The sequence below is a fragment of the Hypomesus nipponensis genome, chromosome 21 (assembly GCF_054491055.1).
Source record: "Hypomesus nipponensis isolate SF chromosome 21, ASM5449105v1, whole genome shotgun sequence".
NCBI classification, from domain to species: domain Eukaryota; kingdom Metazoa; phylum Chordata; class Actinopteri; order Osmeriformes; family Osmeridae; genus Hypomesus; species Hypomesus nipponensis.
In genome coordinates, this window is record NC_140381.1 from 1206326 (window position 1) to 1228257 (window position 21932).

Below are 21932 nucleotides of genomic sequence, written 5' to 3' on the forward strand. Positions count from 1 at the left end.
TTTCACAAATCAACCTCAATCATCTCACAATTAAGGTAAAATTGTATGGTCTTCATGTTAATTCCCATGTTACTCCAACATCCAGTCTCACCAGCCCATGTTATTATTTCAACATCCAATCGCAGGAGCCCATTTCTTTATCCATCAACTCTAAATCTGTAGGGTGACAAACCCTTTTGTGATGCATTAAAATAACAAAATAAACCCAAACTATAAGGAGGACACATGGTGGATGAACCATATATTATTTTATTTGTAATAATAATTTTCACATCAGGCTGACCACAAATAGACAAACATGTCAATTCACACCATGGTGAGAACAGACAGCTATGCGGTGAGGGCAGACAACTATGCGGTGAGGGCAGACAGCTATGCGGTGAGGGCAGACAGCTATGCGGTGAGGGCAGACAGCTATGCGGTGAGGTCAGACAGCTATGCGGTGAGGGCAGACAGCTATGCGGTGAGGGCAGACAGCTATGCGGTGAGGTGAGAGAGCTATGCGGTGAGGTCAGACAGCTATGCGGTGAGGGCAGACAGCTATGCGGTGAGGGCAGACAGCTATGCGGTGAGGGCAGACAGCTATGCGGTGAGGGCAGACAGCTATGCAGTGAGGGCAGACAGCTATGCGGTGAGGTCAGACAGCTATGCGGTGAGGGCAGACAGCTATGCGGTGAAGGCAGACAGCTATGCGTGCAGCCCTTGCCCGGCGGCAGATTGCCTCTGGTGCATCTCCTTGTGTCTGCGGTAGCTCTGCGGCGTGCTCAAATCCTTGCCGCACTCGTCGCAACGGAAAGGGTTCTCGTCTGAGTGGGTTCTCCGGTGAGAGCCGAGGTCAGACGGCTTAAAGAACACCTTCCCACAGTCCGGGCAGGTGTAGCGGTTCCCCGAGTGGGTCCTCTCGTGGTCCCTCAGATGCTCCAGACGGCTGTAGCGCTTCTCACACAACAAGCAGCCGTACAGCTTCTCCCCCGTGTGTAACAGCCGGTGCCTCTTCAAGGCCCCCGAGTGGCCGAAGCTCTTGCCGCAGTTCGAGCACCGGTATGGCTTCTCCCCCGTGTGGACCCTCGTGTGGTCCTGGAGGTGGCGGTTCTGGGTGAACTGCTGGCCGCACAGGGTGCACTGGTAGGGCTTCTCCCCTGAGTGGATCCTGAGGTGGATCTGCAAGGTGGAGGGCTTCCTGCAGTCCCGCCCACACACAGGGCAGCGGGAGCCGCTGGGCCGCTGCAGGAGGCTGCTTCTGAGATGCTGCATCGGGGGGGAGAGAGGCTGGTTCTCCCGGCCCGTGGTGGAGGAACTCACACTCTGACCTGCGGTGGAAAACACAACACTGGTTAGAGGCAGAGTGGCTGTGGACACGATGGTTTGTGTTTGAATGCGGGCGTTACTCGGGATTGACTTTCCCCGACTCACTGAGATCAACAGAGTCCCATTCCACTTTCTCGCCGTCAGAGTTGATTAAACTGCCAAATTGATTTTCCCCTTCCTCTCTGCCCTCCTCTTCCTCCTTCTCATCCTCGTTCCCTGGAGTCCCGGCATGAATGATGGTCTCGATGCCCTCTTCTGACCCCTGGTGTCCATGCTGATGAGCGGTCCTCACATGTTGAGTCTCTGCATCATGGTTTTGTCTGTCTGCCGCTCGGTGATGGCTCCCCTTCCATGGCGGCTCACTTCCTGATTGGGCGAGAGTAGGGTGAGTCTGCAGGTGGCTGTGTAGTTTGGAGGACTGGGGGAACTGGAGTCTACATAAGGGGCAGGTGTGAACACACCTGGAAACACCCGACGATGATCCAGATTTGAACAAACTACAGCATTCTTCAGCCTCGTCATGTTCTTCCTCTTCATCATCATGCTCAGGCTCCTCTTTATCATGCTCAGGCTCTTCAGGACACTGTGGCTGTTTCCTCAGGTCACCATGGTAACTGATAGTGTCGTGACCTCCTGGAGAAAGTGGATCAAGTTGATCAACCATGGCAGGCCCCAGCCCAGACGCAGGCGTGTCCCTGGAGTGGATCTGCTGGTGTCTCTTCATGCTCCCCAGCTGGGAGAAGCTCCTCCCACAGTCCTCACACTGGTAGGGCTTCTCTCTGGTGTGAGCCCTCTCGTGGCGTCGCAGGGTGGAAGCCTCGGAGAAGCCTTTGCCGCACATGTCGCAGACGTGGCGTTTCTCCACCGTGTGAGTCACCTGGTGCTTCTGCAGGGCTGACAGCCTGAAGAAGGTCTTCCCACACACGCTGCAGCAGTGCGGCCTCTCTCCTGTGTGTGTGTTCTGATGCTCTCGGAGACTGCTTATCCTGGTGAACCTCTTGCCACACGCAGCGCAAGGGTGGGGTTTCTCTCCTGTATGTGAGCGCACGTGCCTCCTCAGCGCCCCCTGGTGACTGAACCTCACACCGCAGTCTGAACAGGAGTAGGGTTTCTCCCCTGTGTGAACCTTCTCGTGTGCTTTCAGGTGCTCCTTCTGGCGGAAGTGCTTCCCACATGCAGGGCAGGGGTATGGTTTCTCTCCTGTGTGGGTCTTCATGTGCATCTGGAGTCTGAAGAAGGATGGACACTCCCTCCCACACTCAAGGCAGCTGTGAAACTTCTTCACTGTCCGGTTCTCCTGCTGGTTCTCCTGCTGGTTCTCAGAGTAAATGTCCAACTCCTCTCCATCAGAATTGATGAATCCCCCAACGCCATTTGTTTCCCCTCCATCCTCCTTCCCCTCTTCTTTTTCCTTAACTAATTCTTCATGTTCCATCTCCAGTGTTGTGTTGAGGTCATTGTGGGGATGCAAGAGCTCCACCAGATCCAAATCTGAGCTGAACAGATTTCCTTCATCCTCATCATCTTTATGTTTGTCTTCCTCTGTCTTCCTTTCCAGTCTGGGAGCTCCAGGACCCTGTGATGGAAGAAGAAGGTAGACTAACTAAGATCAATGTCACAGCACTGAATGACATAAGATACAATAAATATTACATATTTGAAATTGTTTTAAGATAAAAGAACTGCAACATAGCGTTAATGACAAGACAACATAAATCTAGTCCAGCTCACCTTCCTGGGGTACTGGGCATCACCTCCACCTGTGTGTCTCCTCAGGTGTTTCACCAGTTGCCCCGGGCGACAGAAGCTCTTCCCGCACTCCGCGCAGTGGTACGGTCTCTCCCCGGCATGCGATCTCTCGTGGTCCCTGTGGCCAGAGGACGTGGCGAAGCCCTTCCCGCACACAGAGCAGGAGTACGGGTTCTCTCCCGTGTGGGTGACCTTGTGATCCCTGAGGCAGGACGAGGTGGAGAACCTCCTTCCACAAACGGTGCAGCCGAACGGTCTCTCCCCAGTGTGCGTGCGCTCGTGAGCCTTCAGGAGCCGCGCTTCTATGAAGCGTTTGCCACACTCGGAGCAGCCGAACGGTCTCTCACCTAGGTGCCTCATCTCGTGTCTCCTTACGTCCCCCACCTGAGCAAACTTGGCAGCGCAGATGGAACAGGAGTAAGGTTTCTCTCCGGTGTGGATCCTCTCGTGAACCTTAAGTTGCCCTTTCTGCAGGAAACGCTTACCGCACACGGAGCAGCGGTGAGGCTTCTCTCCAGAGTGCGTCATCTGGTGTCGCTTCAGCTTGTTCTGATTCACAAACTCCTTTCGACACTCGGGACAGGGGTGTGGCTTCCTGGCACAGGGGTGTGGCTTCCTGGCACAGGGGTGTGGCTTCCTGGCACAGCCCTCCACCTCAGAGAGGATGTGGGAGACGTTGTCTACGTGAGAAACAGGAAACACTTAAGGGCACAGCGACACGTCACATTGACCATCACATCACAATTCATTGAACAGACGCTTTAAACCAAAGCCACATTCAAATAACGCACAGGATCCGAAGTGCGTAGCTCGAATAGAGTCAAGAAATAGGGGTATTTTACCAGGCATGGTGCAAAACAACACCAAAAAATAAATTCTCTTGTTTAAAACAAACCTCCATGACCTGAGAGTACTTACCAAAACGTGACTCCTCTTCTTCTTCACGGCCGTGCAGCTCACTGTTCTCTCCAGGAGGAACTTGTGAATGTCTCTGAGCTTTCATAGAAAGGGCTCCCTCTTCAGGGTGCACTTGTTCATCCCTCCTCATGCCTGACGAGTTACAGAACTCCTTGTCGCAGTAGGGGCAGCCGTAACACTTGGTCCCTGTGTGAGTCTGCTGGTGATCCTCCCAAGCCTCCAACTTTGTGAAGGTCTTCCCACACTTGGCGTAATGCTGCAGTTTGTCCTCTGAATCTCTCTTCTCCTGCACCGCCCCCTGTACTTGAACAGTCAGCACCTCTAATTCATCATCGCACTTAAAAACGGCACGGTTAGTGTTCTCGTCGTTGTGTTCTGTGTTCAAAGACTCGGTTGGATCATCTTTAATATCTTCGTCTTGCACACAAAGTCTTTGGAGTTTCACCCTAATTTGGCAGCGACTGCGACACGTAACAACCACACTTCCTGTCTGGGAGACCCGCTTCCCACTTCCTGTGATGGTTCCCACTTCCTGTGGGGGGCAGTGGCAGGATGTCTCTCCTGAGTCTCTCCTCTGGTCTCCTTCCACCCTGGCAGCTCTAAAGGTGCCCTCTTCCCTCTCCTCCTCAGAGTCCATGATTCTTAGAATGTCCCCCAGTTTGTTGTTGTTTTCCAAAGCATGGCATTTACCCCCAGCTCTGGTTGCTGTGGTTACAGGCCAGTTTGGCTCAGGGCAGAGACCACTGTGTACTCCTGCATTCCAACAGAGAACAGCATAACAGATGCGGTAAAGCGCTACACGCACATGTATATATGTGACGTGAAAGTCAGATTAATCGAATGCCAGCATACTCTTAAGAAAGATACAGAGGTTGTAGCTACCAGTTTTGTATATTGTCTAAATATGTAACTAGGTAACTATGATGGTAGTAAAGTACTCGCATGGACTTGGTTAACTGTGTTAGCTGACCGACCCACACATTTGGATAAAATGCCGGACAAGGACACTAGAACATACTCTGAATATACAGAACAACCAACACATTCATATTTATTAAGACAAGCTACAATGAAGAAGTACACCAGAATCCAAAATGTTTTTCGCAACGCAAATCTTTTTCTCATAAACCACATGACCCCGGAATTTAGACTTTTTCAATATATGTCTATCCAATTAGATCCCCAACTAGGTCACGGTGACATCACTTAACAGTCCCCAACATATTAAATGCCTTAAACTAATTTGGCATTTAACACAACAATGATCAAAACACGAACACAACATAAACAGAATTAGAAGACATAAACATGAACAGACCCACAGACCGTATGATAATCCCCACGGACTGTCAGCCAATAGTGTGACCGTCTCCTGTTCCTACAATATTCCATATAGCGACTGCGACTGACGTAAAACCAGGGAGACGTGGATGCAAAACCAGCAAGCTACTCCATGCAAATGTTTAACTGCATCCAAAATTGTCTGACATCAGCTAGTTTGCAACCTACTAGTGCTAGCGTTAGCAAGTTTACAACCCTTGCCAACAACGTTGTTGGTCTAACTGACCAGTGACATAGGTGCTGGTTCAATCTTGAGTACAAATCCGCAGAACATAAACTGACAAATATGTCAGTTTAGTCTAATAACACCAATAAAATGAAATTGTGTCAAACCTCGCTGGCTAAGCAAAATCATACTGTTTCTATTATTCTCACTAACCTGGGTAGACAAAACTGGTTGATGGCAGACCGTAAGATGAGAACTATTTGATCAAGAATGATTAACGTCTATTGTCATACTTGGAACCCATAAATATACGTGCTATTAATATATTTTTTTATAAAAATGACAGTACACGGTCATAACATAGGCCAGGGCACGTATGCACCTACTGCTAACGGAAAAGTAATTCATTACTTCTGTCTGAATGTGCAGATGCTGACGACAGAACAATTTATCACTGCGATGTATAAACTAGGGCAGCCCGACGAGGCGGAGTTTGTGTTCACTAGCTGCTTGCTGATTGTAAACAGTCAAACCCCGTTCACCTAGGTTACAAAGTGACACAAAATGTGTTTACAAAACGTAAAATTGGAAAGCCAAAAGTCAAAAACCGGAGCTTTCTGACCTCATCTTTAATCTTGAGTGTGTACGAAATTATATTTTCAATCATGTCGATGAGTTGATCTCACCAATCATATTACTTTACATGTTGAGTGTAGCCAATGAGGAGCGGGACAGCATAGCGGGTGGCGTGGGAGTTTTGTTAAACTGGGTTTGGGAGCTAGCTGCTAGCTAACCAGCAAGTTCTGCGAAAGTTGATGCAGGACAAGAATGATGATCTTCCCAGTTATCAACCACAACTGAACTTGGAATAAGTAGCGAGACATTTATCTCTCCTGACGCTGTGATATGTTCGTCCAGATATTTTGACAACCTTTCTTCGTCAGGTAAGATTAACTGAATTAGCTAGAGCTAGCAAAGTTGTAGGGGCACCCCCTGCTAAAGCCAGACATAATGTCACGACTTCAGCTAGCTAGCTGCAGTTTATCAACACAACAATGTTATAGTCAGTCATATAACTAACTGCTATGTACACATACGAAGCGATTATTGACAATTAAAACATTTCTGGATATTCCTTGAGTTGTTGAAGTGTAGGTCAAGAGGCAGTGTCATGTGTCATTATTTTGGACGTTCGCCTGTACAAATTGTGGACGTACTTCCTGGTTAGCTATCTAGCTACTAGCTCACCAGAATGAGCCAGTTAGCCAACAATTCTTTAAGTGGCTAGCTAGCTGTTGTAATTGAAACAACGGTAAAGATGTTAGCTATCTAGCTACTAGCTGCCCAGAAGGAGCCAGTTAGCCAACAATTATTTAAGTGGCTAGCTAGCTGTTGTAATTGAAACGACGGTAAAGATGAGACTCGTTAAAGCTCGTTATTATCCTTTGTGTCAACTTAAATACAATTTTCATAGGTTGTCGACATTTTGTTGTAGTTGGCATTCAGATTGGATACGGAGTCCATAGGTCAGAGATAGCGCCCGGCCCAGTGTACACCCGTGCGTGCCCTGCAGTGAACGTACAGGTTGTGCTATGGACTGAACTGAATGTCGTATGATGTCAGAGCGTTTATGCAATACAGGCTCGATCTATCTCTCAGTCTCTTACTCTCTCTCTCTTTCCCCCCTTTCTCTCCCTCTTCCTCCCCCTCCAGGCCTCAGATGATGGACTCATCCCAGATGAGAGAGGATGTAAGCGGTGCAGAGGGTACAGGGGTCTTTACCGACCCCGTGGCTTCCCTCCCCCTTGCCTCCCCCCACCTGGCCCTCTCAGAGCGCGAGTTGTCGTGCCACTGTTGCTATGACATCCTGGTGAACCCCACCACACTGACGTGTGGGCACAGCTTCTGCCGCCACTGCCTGGCGCTGTGGTGGGACTCCTCCCACAAGACAGAGTGCCCTGAGTGCAGAGAGAAGTGGGAGGGCTTCCCCAAAATCAACATCCTGTTGAGGTAGGTCAACTTCCTGCTGCTGGGATGGGTTGTGCTTGCTCAGGAGGACTCCTCTTCAGCTAGCTGGGGGCGTGGTTACTTGGCGGCTGATGCTCATTAATACAGACCCGTTCCTTGACTGACCGCTGAAACACTGTCAGAGCTTTGCTCTTCTGATCGTTGATCTGAAGTTGTGCTTCGCTTTGGATGACAGCGTCTGCCAAATGAATTAAATGTAAATACTGCATAATACCAGTACACACTACACATACCACTCCTACACATACTACACACCCTACATACACACAACATACTACTATACACACCCTACATACACACTAAACACACCACCCCTACTTCCCCTCCTCACCTTCTTGTCGTCTGTCAGGGACGCGGCTGACAAGCTGTTCTCAGAGGTGGTGGAGAGGAGACGAGCAGAGATACAGAACAACCCCAAGATCTCCCAGAGCCTCCTGGCCTTCCATAGGTAAACACACACACACACACACGCGTAGGGTATGCAGGTATGGAGAGGAGTAGGTGTATGCGTATAGGTGGTGTATATGTGCAGGTGTATATTTATATGGTGTGTGTATATGTGTACTTGTGCAGGTATGGAGAGGAGCAGGCCTCCAGAAGCGTCCCCAGGAGCAGCCAGCCCAGAGGAGCTGGGGGGTTCTTCTCTGGAGTCCTCACTGCACTCTCATGTGTGGCTGTAAGTGTGTGTGTGTGTGTGTGTGTGTGTGTGTGTGTGTGTCTGGAGCCTGTGTGTAAGTGTGTGTACCTGGAGGGAGTGTGTGTGTGTGTACCTGGAGGGTGTGTGTGAGTCCACGGTTCTGTTTGTATTGTCCATGTGGCAGAGGGGAGCAACGTCTGTGTGTGTGTGTGTGTCACTGTGTCAACCAAGGTCTGGATCTGTGTTACACCCTGTGTGTGGGGGGGTTCAAATTACTTTATTTTAGTAACCGAAATAACAGTTAAATAGATTTTACCCCAAAAAATCAAATTATTTTATAATAGTTAATGTATTGATAACTCACTCCACAAATTAATCCCAACCTTAGTGTTCATGTCTGTGTTTGTGTGCGTGTGTGTGTGTGTCCAGGTGGTGTTGCTGGGCTTCCACTGGAGCAGTGGGGAGGGGGAGGGGGAGGAGCTGGTTGCTAAGGCCATCTCCAGGTGGAGCCCAGAGGAGGTGCAGGAGTGGATGCAGCACCTGGGGCCCTGGGCCCTGCTCTACACACACCGCTTCCTGGAGGCTGACGTCAACGGAAGGTACACACACACACACACACACATCAAATCATGTGGTGTTGTTGTGGTGATGTTGTGGTCATGTAGCAGTGTCTGTTTGCAGGTTGTTGTGGTGGTGTTGTGGTGATGATGTGGTCATGTAGTGATGTCTGTGTGCAGGTTGTTGCTGATGCTGGGTGACGAGGAGCTAGCCCTGCCCCCCTACAGCATAGAGAACCAGGCCCACAGGGGGGCCATACTGGCGGAGCTGGAGAGGGTCAGGGCCCTGGGGGGAAAACCTCCACAGAACCTCTGGGAGTACAAGGTGAGGGGGGAGGGGCTTATAAGGTGAGGGGGGAGGGGCTTACAAGGTGAGGGGGAGGGGCTTACAAGGTGAGGGGGAGGGGCTTCTCCTGGAGTTATCTCTGATCTCTCAGGTATCTCTGACCTCCTCGGTTCGCCTCGTCGCTCCATTCCAAACTTTCCCTCTTTTCCCCCCCCCAACTTTCCCTCTTTTCATCCACCAGCTCACAAGGTCAGAGGTACAGAGGTACACACAGAATTATAACTATGTGTGTGCGTGTGTGTTTGTGTGTGCGCACTGTGTGTGTGCAGGCGGTGAATGCAGGTAAATCTTTGTTCCTGCTGTACGCTCTGAAGAGCTCTCCCCGCCTCACCCTCCTCTACCTCTACATGTTTGACTACCTGGAGTCCTTCCTGCCCTTCCTGCACACCTGCTGCCCCACCCTCTCACACAACAGCCAGCCAATGGACGACAGCCTCAACAAACAGGTGCCAGTCAGCTCTTTACACTATAACCACTGAATTACTGTTAGAACTCTACACTTCTGATCCTCAGTCTGCTCCTGTGCTTTCTATGTGCACTCTGGGCTTGTCTCTCTTTCAAGCGACTGCTAAATTAGTTAATGTAAATGTGACGTGGATTCCAATGTGATCTCACACCTTTCCTGCTTCAAAGGCACAACCTAGCTGGAGCCAGTGGGCGGAGTTTCTGGTGAAGTACTTCCTGCTTCCGTACCAGCTGATTGCTGAGTTTGCGTGGGATTGGCTGTCAGTGCACTACTGGACGTCCCGCTTCATCATTGTGAATGCCATGCTGCTGTCTGTCCTGGAGGGATGCTCCCTGTACCGTCTGTGGACCCGCGCACTGATCAGGTACACACACACACACACGCACATGTAGGCACACAGAGACCCCCAGTGTCTGAGCGGTGCTGTGTTCCTCCAGGGGCCTTCCCAGGCGCATGTGGGCTCACCTGTGGAGGACGCTGTCCCAGGGTCTGGCCTTTGCCCTGCTGTGGCCCGCCACGCCGCGCTTCATCTGCAACTGCATGTTCTACTGGGGCCTCTACTTCAACGTCATCATCAACATAGACCTGGTGGCTCAGCAGCTACTGCACCCGGACACACACGCCATCTGACACACACACACCCACACAAAAACACACACCATCTGACACACACACACACACACCCACACAAAAACACACACCATCTGACACACACACACCCACACAAAAACACACACCATTTGACACACACACACACACCATCTGACACACACGCACACAAACATGTTGTCTGAGACACACACACACCCACCCACCATCTGACACACACACACACATGTTGTCTGAGACACACACACACACACATGTTGTCTGAGACACACACACACACACATGTTGTCTGAGACACACACACACACACATGTTGTCTGAGACACATACACACACACATGTTGTCTGAGACACACACACACACACATGTTGTCTGAGACACACACACACACACACACATGTTGTCTGAGACACATACACACACACACATGTTGTCTGAGACACACACACACACACACATGTTGTCTGAGACACACACACACACACACATGTTGTCTGAGACACACACACACACACACATGTTGTCTGAGACACACACACACACACACATGTTGTCTGAGACACACACACACACACATGTTGTCTGAGACACACACACACACACATGTTGTCTGAGACACACACACACCCACCCACCATCTGACACACACACACACACACATGTTGTCTGAGACACACATACACACATGTTGTCTGAGACACACACACACACACATGTTGTCTGAGACACACACACACACACAGACCATATAGTACAGCCTGGCCCAGGCTGGGACTGAAGCTCCAGTCGGCATGACGATGACGGAGTCGACAGCAACAACAGCTGGACACTCTATGGGGCGCTCTACAGGGTCTGATGTCAGAACTGTCCAGACTCTCTGGAGAGAAGTACGTCTGCGAGGTCAGATTGAGACCTCTGTTGTCTTCAAACAGGCTGTGAGGAGCGAGGATCATCTGTAGAGCTAATCTCTTTCTACCTCTGTCTCACACTCTCTTTCACATGTACTCTATCTCTCTCTACCTCACTCACACTCTCTCCCAATCTTTTGTGGATGAGGTGAATGTGTGAATAAGGAGGCGACGGGGCAGGGTGTGTCGCTAGAGGCGGGGTTAAGAACAGATTTATTTTCTGCAACCAACCAGGAGCTGTTTCAGGTCTGTTTCACTTCCGGTTGACGTCCTGTTGTGCCAAGCAAAGTCTTTCTATTGGCTCAAACCACGTCTTCTTTTTCTCATCCTCATATCTGTCTTCTTCTGTCCTTCTGGTCCTCATATTTCTGTCTTTTGTTTTAACCGTTTCATGAGCTTCTCTTAGTGCATCTTAAAGGGTGTTTTTCTCTTAAATAAAAGGCCAGGTAAAGAAGAATGCTCTGAAAGGAATATCTGGATCTTTAAGTTGTCAGTTAAATAAGGTAAAATAAGTCTTGCTTGTCCATTTGTTTACCATGGAAGGGATGCTGGTGCACTTGGCCCAAGTGAATCTGCTCACCTGGGTTAGGACTGCTTCTCTGTACAACATGGTATAGGGCTAGTGTGCTTGTTTGTACCTAATGGCCAACCTCTGTTTTTAATCGTTAAAGAAAAAACTTCTGTCAGTGTGCAATATACTGGTCAAATGTTTGGGTTGTAGTTGTGTGTTAATATGATTAATATTTGATTAAATTAAATCTTTATTTTTTACATTATGATTAAATGTTGCACTTGAAAGGAATTCTAGAACTTTCTGCGCTGGTATTCTGTTCTCCAAGATGAAAATATGCCAATAAAGTTTTTATTTAAGATTTATAATCCCTCAGTTATTGATTGTTTGTTGTTACCTATGTGACAAGCACAACAATGGCTCTTGTGTCTGATCCAAATCTATACACAGCTTGGTGAATGACCCAAGTTACTCAAAACATTAGGGAATATATATGCCTCTATTTTCCTCATTTTGTGAAGCTGGGATGAGGGTATGGACATAAGTTTGTTTTATTTTATAGGCCTGCCGCCTACTGTCTTTTGTTGACTTTTGGGTTTAATACATGGGCATATCTAGCAGGAGCCCCCAAAAAGGTTTTCATTAGCCCCCCCCCCCCCAAACAAAACATTTTCTTTCATAATTTAAATTTGATAATTTATCTTCCTAAAACCCACTAGAGGACACTTTAAAAGGATATTTTCAAATATTTATTCTGGGGAAACACGCCCCCAGACCACCCTAGTTTTGCTGGGTCACAGTAAAAATAATACGATTTATCTATAGGGGCTTAGCCCCCCAAAAGTGGGAACCTAGATTCGCCCCTGGTTTAATAGTGTAGGCGGCCAGCCTCACTCCCGAACAGAAGAAGCGATGGGAACGAAGCGTGGTAAATTGTTGCTCCCCCGTCAGGTCAGCAACAAAACAGGCTTGGCCTACGGTTAGTTTTGCAGCTTAAGTTGCCGTAGTAACTGAGCTTGAACGACGTTGAACTGGCTTTTACGGAACCGAACCAATTGGAAATGAGTCAAACAAACGTAGCCTACATAAACCTGGCTTATTCGGTTTAAATAGCTTTATGGAACAGGCCTCAGGTAAATTAGGAAAATACATCAGAGTTGTCCTATAATAACAATACCTTGTACACAAAAGTGTACCAGTGCCTCAGCAGCCAGTGTGGTGGAAAACAATTTAAACTGTCCGATAGCAGACAAATCAGATTGATGGGTGTGAGTGATTTACCCCTTTGCTATAAATAATGCCAAAATGCATCATTGTACTTCTTTAAATATATAATATTGGGTCCAATACAAGAGGATATCAAATGTAAATACGGGGGGAACTGTATTCACTGGTAAATCTTGATGTTGTTTACATCCGGCATTAACTGGGCTACGTACCGGAAACGGAAAAACTAGCTGGGACTAGCTAGTTGAGTTGCTAGTACAGTAGCGTTAGCTAGTTAGGAGGCTTAAGGGTCATGTCCGTTGAACAAAGTTCGAAATGCCCAAATGTATCCGTGAGAAACTAGCAATATAGCGCTGGAGATAATGGGTAAAGTTGAATAAAAGGTTGTTGAGTAAGCTCTAAAGAAGAAATCTGTTTCCACTGAGGAGAGGGCACGGCTACTACGGTTGTTATACCGTAGCTACTTAACTCGAGATCAAGCCACACCGAACAGGTTTGACATCGAGATAGATTTGTCTCAATATTATTTATGTGCAACAATCCGTGTGTAAATGTATAATCTGTAAATCGAAAAATACGATTTATTTTTGCTAACTCACAAAAACATGAGCAAATATAAAACGGATGTGCGAATGTAGCCTACAAACACTAAAAAATATGGCCATATGAGAGAGATGTTTGAAATTGTCGCCAAAAAAATGACATTAATATGATGTAAGGTCTAGTTACCCGCGTGACATACACAGTAGTAATGGCTACTTTTTACTTGTCAGAGTACTAAGTTAAAGCCCACACTTCTTTACTTTAATTTGAGTGTAGTCAATGTAGTCAGTACCTCTATTTACGTAGACCTACATTTCAGCTGTCATGAGACATTAAAGGCATCTTACTGTTGTCTTGCCTCTTCTTCCCCCATAAATGCAGCAGCTCTCTCTCGAAGCCCCCACAGATTAAAGAGGAACAGGACCTGTGGACCAGTCAGGAGGAAGAACTGCTTCAAGGACTGAAGTCTGAAACTACAGATTCTCTAGATTTCCCAAGGAGTTTTATGGTTTTAGCATCAACATGTCTAAATTAAACATGATCAGAAATTTTTTACGTGAGAGACTAACAATGGCGGCGTTAGAGATTTTTGAGGTTGTTGAAGTGATGTTTGCTGAGTGCCAAGACGAAATCTCTCGTTCCAAAGAGGAGAATGCGCGGCTACAACGGCTGTTGGATGTTGTCACTCAACCTAATATCACGTTACACAGAACAGGTTTGTTATTCATACATTCATGTTATCTTCTTCTGTATGTAGAATCGTTGTCATGTAAGAGGGGAGTAGCTAAATTAGAAAGGTTGGTTCATACTGCTGGACCAACTTTTTTCTAGACAGGGATGTTTAGATTTACATTTATGCATTTAGCAGATGCTTTTATCCAAAGCGACTTCCAAGAGAGAGCTCTACAAAAGAGCATAGGTCACTGATCATAACAACGAGGTAGCCCCAAACATTGCGAGCAGGCAAAACATGAAGCATACATTGTGAAAAACTAAATAAGTGCCAAAGGGAAGAACCATAAGAGCATACAGTTAAACAAGTTACAATTAAACAACATGAAACTCAAAAAGTGCAAGAGTGTACTTGTAGAAGAACAATCAAAAGTAAAATATTTTACAGCGAGTACAAGTTTAAATCTGTTATAACTAACCAACAAGAACAACAAGTCTCTCAATAAGAGTCATTGTGAACCTAGTGGAAACTAGCAACAAGTCCAGCCAAGCATTCCTAAGTGCCGTTGTACTAAGATCCAATCATAGTATTCTTGAGGCAGATTCCCTCCATGTGTAATGCGAGGTCCACCTTACACCTATACCCTGCTAAGAGCACCTTAATGTATACAGACAGTTTGATTTCAATTGGTATGTTTTTAGCTGTCAGGGATGTTAGGTTACAGAAGGATGACAAGTAGGTAAACTTACGTTTTCTTCTGTCCCTAGATGAGCAGCAGCTCTCTCTCCCAGAGACCCCACAGATTAAAGAGGAACAGGAGCTGTGGACCAGTCAGGAGGAAGAGCAGCTCCAAGGACTCCAGTCTGAAACTACAGACTCCATCTTTACTTCTATCTGTGTGAAACATGACTCTGATCAGGAGAACTTCTCTGAATGTTCACATCTTGACCAAACTGTTACAGTGGAGGACAGAGAAGGAGACTCTCTACCCACCAACACAACTGAGGAGCAAATCAAAGCAGAGCCTCATTTACAAAACTCTGCAGCACCAGAACCAGGCAGTGACTCTCAGCCCCTCTCTGTTGTAGCTCCAGACTGTCCTGCAGCTCAGAGTCTGGAGGAGGAGGAACATGGAGGAGTGCTGCTTTTACAGAACAGAACACAAAACAATGAGGCTCCTCCAAGGGACAATAGACCACAGGGAAGTCACACAGGAAAAACAATACATCAGTGTCAACAATGTAACAAAACTTTTAGTCTGAAATCCAGTTTGGTTCGTCATATGAGGATGCACACAGGAGATATACCCTATCAATATCAACATAGCAGCAAACAGTTTGCTAATAAGTTATGTCTGATTGACCACATGAGGACACACACTGGAGAGAAATTATATCAGTGTCAGGAATGTCGCAAAAGATTTAGTTTGAAGAGTCGATTGGTTGTGCACATGAGGACACACACTGGAGAGAAACCATTTCAGTGTCAGGAATGTAACAAAAGATTTAGCATGAAATGTACTTTGGTTCGTCATATGAGGATGCACACAGGAAAGAAACCCAATCAATGTCAACAATGTAGCAAACAGTTTGCTAGTAATTTTTGTCTGGTTGACCATATGAGGATACACACAGGAGAGAAACCATTACACTGTCAGGAATGTTTCAAAATATTTAACTTCAAGAGTCATTTGATTATGCACATGAGGACACACACAGGAGAGAAACCTTATCAGTGTCAGGTATGTAATAAAAGATTTAGCGTGAAATGTACTTTGGTTCGTCATATGAAGACACACACAGGAGAGAAACCATATCAGTGTCAGGAATGTCAAAACAAATTTAGCCGAAAGTCTAGTCTTGTTACACATATGATGACCCACAGGAGGTAAACCTTAGCAGTGTCAGGAATGTAACTAACCTTTCAGTCACAAGTCTCATTTGTTTCAATATGTTCAGTCTTGTTTGGGATATCTTGTATTATTGGGTGTGTCTCCCCTTGGCAGGGCGCCACTAGGGATGGGGATCATTCCAGTTTTACTATGTTACTGATACTGCTTATCATCCGGTACTTGTACTAGTACTGAAAATTAATTCACTATAAACTTTTGTATTGTCAGGTAAGACCATTCAAGTATAATAATATGCTGAACACATGCTGTGCCCAGTAAGTAAATGTACTATGGATACTATCTGTGTATGTGTACCCCAGTCTATAGACACCACTCTGTAACCTACACACTGCATTCATTCGACCACCAAGTGCTAGATGTTGATGGTTTAATGATTCCCGGCTGGCGACTAATAAATCTGGTCAATCTTTCTCTGACTTTTTTCATTGATACGTCCACTAGATTCTTTATTTTGACCTTGTTTTCTGTGAGGGTACCCTGCACAGGAGGACAACTGTAACATCCTCAAAGGCTCATGAGTAATCAACTGTAACATCCTCAAAGGCTCATGGGTAATCAACTGTAACATCATCAAAGGCTCATGGGTAATCAACGGTAACATCCTCAAGGACTCATGGGTAATCAACATAGACTTGTATTCAAGACCGCGCAAGAACGACTCATCCGGTCTTGCGCAGAAGCTTGTTCCTAGCTCCGAAACTCGTGCATGCTTGCAACTAGCTACTTTGCGACAACCAGTCCGTCATTGTTCTAGCTCGGCAAAGCAAGCTAAATTAAGCCTATACCTATGTTACTATTATAATGATGAGTGTTACTGACAAAGTTCTAACAATATAACGACCATAACAATATTGTGGTTATCAGACATGATTTATTCAAGCATATAAGCATAATAGCGTTCATTACAAAATGGTTAAATCTGCTTTAAAATAATGTAAATAAACTCTACAAACAACCGTCATGTATGCGTGCAACCATTTTTTTACATGCTTCAGTAAAGAAGCTGTACGTTATCAAGTCCTTTCTTTCTGATTCAACCTTTCAAAACATTTTTTAGAAAATATTTTTCTAACCTTTACAAACTTTTCCCCCCAAAACCTTTTATTCGTTGATTTTTTGTATAAATTATTTTCGAAAACATTTTCAACCTTTCAAAACCTTTAGAATTGTTTTTATTTTCCACCTTTCAAAACTTTTTTTCACACACAAAGAAACACAAGAAAAGGAGAGGAGAACAGAATGGAGATCAGAATGGAGATCAGAATGGAGATCAGAATGGAGATCAGAATGGAGATCAGAATGGAGATCAGAAGTCTTTTACACTGAGATCATAGGAGGAACAGATTACCCTGGAGGCCTGAGGAAAGTACCCCCCCCCCCCCTTGTATATTACAGTCTGCCAGACAGTCTTCAACTGTCCGGTGAATCATGATGCCCAATGTATAACCATTTCTAGAAAAGTAGTCTGCTGACAATGCTGGTAGATTCGGTATCAAATCCAAAGAGGAAAGTAGCGGTATCCAAGATGTAAGGTGCTCCTTGCTTGGCACCAGCACATACAACAAGGGAGGAAGCGAAGCATGTAAATACCCACTTGACAGAAAATCTATTCAACACATCATTTCTCATTAGATAAACCAAACTGGTCTTCTGGCGTAAAACATTATATCATTCACACTATTTTTTCTCTCCTGTGTGTTTTTTCATGTGACGAACAAGATTACCTTTGAGAGCAAATATTTTGTTACATTGTTGACACTGAAAAGGATTCTCGTCTGTGTGTCTTTTCATGTGACTAACAAGAGTATTTTTGTGAGGAAATCGTTTGTTACATTGTTGACACTGAAAAGGTCTCTCTCCTGTGTGTGTTCTTATGTGTTGAAGAAGGTTACCTTTGAGAGAAAAGCATTTGTTACATTGTTGACACTGAAAAGGTTTCTCTCCTGTGTGTCTTGTCATGTGTTTAAAAAGATTACCTTTGAGAGAAAATCTTTTTTTACATTGTTGACACTGAAAAGGTTTCTCTCCTGTGTGTGTTCTCATGTGCGAAATCAAATGAGATTCAGATGTAAAAGTTTTGTTACATTGTTGACACTGATGTATTGTTTTTCCTGTGTGACTTCCCTGTGGTCTATTGCCCCTTGGAAGAGCCTCATTGTTTTGTATTCTGCTCTGTAAAAGCATCACTCCTCCATGTTCCTCCTCCTCCTCCAGACTCTGAGCTGCAGGACAGTCTGGAGCTACAACAGAGACGGGCTGAGAGTCACTGCCTGGTTCTGGTGCTGCAGAGTCTTGTACATCAGGCTCTGCTTTGATTTGCTCCTCAGTTGTGTTGGTGGGTAGAGAGTCTCCTTCTCTGTCCTCCACTTTAACAGTCTGGTCAACATTTGAACATTCAAAGGAACCCTCCTGATCAGAATAATGTTCCACACTGAGAGAAGTGAATATGGAGTCTGTAGTTTCAGACTGCAGTCCTTGGAGCTGCTCTTCCTCTTGACTGGTCCACAGCTCCTGTTCCTCTTTAATCTGTGGGGGCTCCGGGAGAGAGAGCTGCTGCACTTCTGGGGGAAGAAGAGGCAAGACAACAGTTCAATGCAGCCTAACATGTCTGGCAGATAGAAACCATGTGATCAGGTGTGAGGAAAACACTGGATGGTGTCAAAAAGGCTGGTTGTTTTTCTGACGTGGTCGGCTGAGACTCTGCTTCACATGTTGTTTAGGGCAAGATATCAAACAGCAATGGTGTCAAAGGAGGGATTTGTGAAGGAATGATAACTATACTGCTAATCAATGCTGCTAGACCAATCACTATCAAGTATATACAATTTGTAATGCTTTATACTAAAACATATATCCAATTGTTATCAATTGATTTAATAAACAACAGATGGGATTATGCAACAGGATGCTTCTGTGTAGTAAGATTGTGCTCAAATGTAACTTTGGTGTGTGGGCAAGAATACCAAGGTCAGGCAAACTGACTTGGGAGGCAAGTGTGTGATGTTCGGGACTGGTGTGAGCACAAAGGAGGTATTCAGCACATGGCAATAAAGTGTCAACTTGAAAGTTAAGGTGATGCTGGGACTGTAACTCTTCTCTGCTTCACAACTTCTCCTCCTTCTTTAAGGAAAAAGTTGCCGACATTAGCAGTTGGTTCCCTAAACCCACCTTTCCTACCCTCTCATCCTCCATATGACCTTTCTGACTCTTCTCTTACTTCCAGCACTTTCCCCTCTGCCTTCAAACAGGCCAGAGGTTAACCCTGCCATCCTTCGTTTGATCTATTCTGTGACTGTTTCTGTGAAGCTGCATTTGCATCATCGACTGATTCACTGCGCTAGACTAAGGACATCATGGTGTGTTGTTTTCATTGTGTATTCTTGAGATTGCATCATTACTTATATTAAACTACAAATAACTTGGTCCGGTATTTAACCATGTATCATTCTCCACTACCCAGTTTGACACGCCGTAACAAGACCTATTAGCAATTAAATAATGTATCTTAGTAGATAGTGATTTCAGGACTCTGATCTTGATATTAAACAATGTCGGTCCCTGTAAATTGACAGTAATATTTACACGGGGTACCACTCCACACCCCACTTCCTGTTCTTGGATTCAATAGTTTGCAACCTCGTGGCGGCGTTCCACGAAGTCTATAACAGGGATGGGCAAACGTTTGGCTCAAGGGCTACATTGAAACCAACAGACTCTATAAGTCAGTTATTTAGCGTCTGGTTGGACCAAGCCTTGGCCAAAATATGTTGCGTTCTAACTGTCCACCCACTTGTTCGTTGTATCTTGATCTCCGGTGGATTAACAATGTCCAACAATCGTTTGAGCCGCGCGCTCTCCTCCTTGGAATTATAGATTTCTTCTTGGAACTCAGCAAACGCTTTTTCAACGGCCGCGAAAATCTCCAAAGCTGCTGTTGTTAATCTCTCACGGATAAATTCTCTAAACATATTTTGTTTTGACATTTTGGTGGAGTAAAAGGGATACTCTGCACAAAGAGGTTAGCAATTAGAACCTGGGTCCTTCAATGGTGTTTAAAAGTAGCGACGCACAACTATTGTCGGATGTCAACAACATCGAGTTTCTGTTTACTTCCGGGCAGGCTTGTCTCGGAAAGCGCATAGCTGGGTCCTTTAAACCAACGCATTGTCAACAACTATCAGCTAATGTCCATAGATATCAAACGGTGGAGTGTAGAAATCAGACAACCTCCATAAAGATTATCTGTCGTTCTTCCTGAGCCCGAGTTGTGTTTTCAGACGGTACAGTGTTACACCAATATCTGTCCGGGTATATCGTTGTAGGGGCCACCACATATTTCCAAGTAAAAGCTGTAGTTATCCAACTTATGTTCTATTAAAGTTACCAGATCCTCAAAAAAAATGTATAGGCTATCGCTTTTAAGATTCCCGTATCAGATTCAAGACCCTGGTACTGACCTTCTGAGCGGTCAATGGGACTGCACCCGACTACATCAAGTCTCTTCTACAGCCTTACACCCCCACCCGCCACCTATGGTCTTCTTCTGACAACCGTCTGGTGGTCCCACCACTCAAGAGCGCCCGGTCCCAACACAAGCTCTTCTCCTGTCTGGCCCCCCAGTGGTGGAATCAACTTCCCACCTCCATCAGAGACACTGACTGTCTCCCCACCTTCAAGAAAAGGCTTAAAACACACTTGTTCCGAGAGTACAATGGTACTTAGGAATGATTTGCTGGACCTGATGCTAGTTTCCTCCAGGATCACAGTAACTCTTATTGAAAGACTAGTTGCTCTTGTTGGTTAGTTGTAACTGATTTAAAATTATTGTACTCGCTGTGAAATATATTATTGTTGCTTGCTTTTCTACAGGTACACTCTTGCACTTTTTTGAGGTTCATGTGGTTTAATTGTAACTTGTTTAATGAAATTCTCTTAGGGTTCATCCCTTTGGCACTTATTTTGGTTGTTCACAATGTATGCTTCATGTTTTGGCTACCCAGAATGTTTGGGACTATCTCGTTGTTATGATCAGTGACCTATGCACTTTTGTAAAACTCTCTCTTGGAAGTCGCTTTGGATTAAAGCGTCTGCTAAATGAATAAATGTAAATGTAAGTTATCAAAGCAACAGGCAACTACAGCATTTATGGTCAAATGTTGACCAATTAGTAATCTGTCAGTTGTATTGAAATGTACTGTATATCAGACAAAAATACTAATGGAACAACTCAATATTTGATGAATCCAATATTATATCATGAAGCAGTTCTAAAACATGATTCACACCATGTCCGTTCCCTTCTCTATTCTCAGAGGTGATCAGTCTGATTAAATACCTGTTCTAGATGGGTATGCTTTTCATCTACAGGGACTACAATAAATAATTAGCATGAATGAAGTAAGATATAACTTGGCTAGTAAGAAAGTTCCAGTAAAACGTTTTAATGTTCAAAATACAGACTACTGTAATACAGACTTTATTCACTACAAACTCTTTCTATTGTTTAGTGTCATCTACACATCCGCTTCCCCAGGTCTGTAGGGAGATCTGTCATTCAACCTTCCAAAATATTTTTTTGAAAAAAAAAAATCAAAACCCTTCAAAACCTTTTTTTCCAAAACTTTTTATTCATAGATTTTTTAAGAAATTATTTGTTGAAAACGTTTTTTCAACCTTTAAAAAATTATTATTTTCCACCATTCAAATCGTTTTTTCTACACAGTGTAAGAATAGGGGATAGGAGAACAGAGAAGCCTAAAACAGCAGAACAGAGTACAAGTACAGTAAAGTCTCCCATGTTCAGTGTCATCTACACATCAGTCATCCTCAGGCCTCAAGGGAAATCTGTCATTCAACCTTTCAAAACATATAGAAAAAATAAAAAAATAAATCAAAGGTGGAAGGTAACAGTAGCTAAGGTGGAAGGTAACGGTAGCTAAGGTGGAAGGTAACGGTATATAAGGTGGAAGGTAACGGTATCTAAGTAAGTCAGTTGTCTCCAGCTACAAATACCTTGGGAGTACATATTAATA

General features: G+C 45.2%; 4 protein-coding genes across 7 annotated transcripts; 2 read left to right on the forward strand and 2 right to left on the reverse strand.

Annotated features, from left to right (window-relative positions):
• Positions 1–226: 226 nt before the first annotated feature.
• LOC146237260 (uncharacterized) lies at positions 227–5885 on the reverse strand. Of its 2 annotated transcripts, XM_084685148.1 has the most exons (5): positions 5696–5885; positions 3976–4728; positions 3040–3737; positions 1414–2884; positions 227–1310 (listed from the first exon to the last, which is right to left on the reverse strand). In XM_084685148.1, exons 2-5 carry the CDS (start codon positions 4610–4612, stop codon positions 688–690), a joined length of 3429 nt encoding a protein of 1142 aa, XP_084541274.1. In that variant the 5' UTR covers positions 4613–4728; positions 5696–5885; the 3' UTR covers positions 227–687. The 2 variants fall into 2 exon arrangements, with proteins under 2 accessions (XP_084541274.1, XP_084541273.1); XM_084685147.1 differs by having other exon boundaries at positions 3976–5885.
• A 367-nt stretch (positions 5886–6252) lies between these two features.
• Positions 6253–11913, forward strand: LOC146237261 (bifunctional apoptosis regulator-like). Of its 2 annotated transcripts, XM_084685206.1 has the most exons (10): positions 6253–6426; positions 6978–7066; positions 7196–7492; positions 7860–7958; positions 8084–8186; positions 8577–8746; positions 8885–9029; positions 9320–9496; positions 9684–9880; positions 9954–11913. In XM_084685206.1, exons 3-10 carry the CDS (start codon positions 7203–7205, stop codon positions 10144–10146), a joined length of 1374 nt encoding a protein of 457 aa, XP_084541332.1. In that variant the 5' UTR covers positions 6253–6426; positions 6978–7066; positions 7196–7202; the 3' UTR covers positions 10147–11913. The 2 variants fall into 2 exon arrangements, with proteins under 2 accessions (XP_084541332.1, XP_084541331.1); XM_084685205.1 differs by lacking the exon at positions 6978–7066 and having other exon boundaries at positions 6254–6426.
• A 1083-nt stretch (positions 11914–12996) lies between these two features.
• LOC146237262 (uncharacterized) lies at positions 12997–16310 on the forward strand. Of its 2 annotated transcripts, none has more exons than XM_084685208.1 (3): positions 12997–13265; positions 13697–14030; positions 14756–16310. In XM_084685208.1, exons 2-3 carry the CDS (start codon positions 13838–13840, stop codon positions 15877–15879), a joined length of 1317 nt encoding a protein of 438 aa, XP_084541334.1. In that variant the 5' UTR covers positions 12997–13265; positions 13697–13837; the 3' UTR covers positions 15880–16310. The 2 variants fall into 2 exon arrangements, with proteins under 2 accessions (XP_084541334.1, XP_084541335.1); XM_084685209.1 differs by having other exon boundaries at positions 13700–14030.
• Positions 16311–16699: 389 nt separating this feature from the next.
• LOC146237263 (uncharacterized) lies at positions 16700–20169 on the reverse strand. The gene is made up of 2 exons (XM_084685223.1): positions 19691–20169; positions 16700–18461 (listed from the first exon to the last, which is right to left on the reverse strand). The coding sequence occupies exons 1-2, from the start codon at positions 19881–19883 to the stop codon at positions 17578–17580; spliced, it is 1077 nt and encodes a 358-aa protein (XP_084541349.1). The 5' UTR covers positions 19884–20169; the 3' UTR covers positions 16700–17577.
• Between the last annotated feature and the right edge of the window lie 1763 nt (positions 20170–21932).

Coding starts and splice junctions, on each gene's coding strand:
- LOC146237260 (XM_084685148.1), bottom strand. CDS start 4,612: ATGGACTCTGAGGAGGAGAGGGAAGAGGGCACCTTTAGAGCTGCCAGG. Junction 2,885..3,039: donor ATGCCCAGTACCCCAGGAAG/GTGAGCTGGACT, acceptor CTTCCATCACAG/GGTCCTGGAGCTCCCAGACT. Junction 1,311..1,413: donor ATGGGACTCTGTTGATCTCA/GTGAGTCGGGGA, acceptor TTTCCACCGCAG/GTCAGAGTGTGAGTTCCTCC.
- LOC146237262 (XM_084685208.1), top strand. CDS start 13,838: ATGTCTAAATTAAACATGATCAGAAATTTTTTACGTGAGAGACTAACA. Junction 14,031..14,755: donor TATCACGTTACACAGAACAG/GTTTGTTATTCA, acceptor TTCTGTCCCTAG/ATGAGCAGCAGCTCTCTCTC.
- LOC146237263 (XM_084685223.1), bottom strand. CDS start 19,883: ATGTCAAAACAAAATATGTTTAGAGAATTTATCCGTGAGAGATTAACA. Junction 18,462..19,690: donor GATCAAGATACAACGAACAA/GTGGGTGGACAG, acceptor TTCTTCCCCCAG/AAGTGCAGCAGCTCTCTCTC.
- LOC146237261 (XM_084685206.1), top strand. CDS start 7,203: ATGATGGACTCATCCCAGATGAGAGAGGATGTAAGCGGTGCAGAGGGT. Junction 7,493..7,859: donor AAAATCAACATCCTGTTGAG/GTAGGTCAACTT, acceptor GTCGTCTGTCAG/GGACGCGGCTGACAAGCTGT. Junction 8,187..8,576: donor CTGCACTCTCATGTGTGGCT/GTAAGTGTGTGT, acceptor GTGTGTGTCCAG/GTGGTGTTGCTGGGCTTCCA.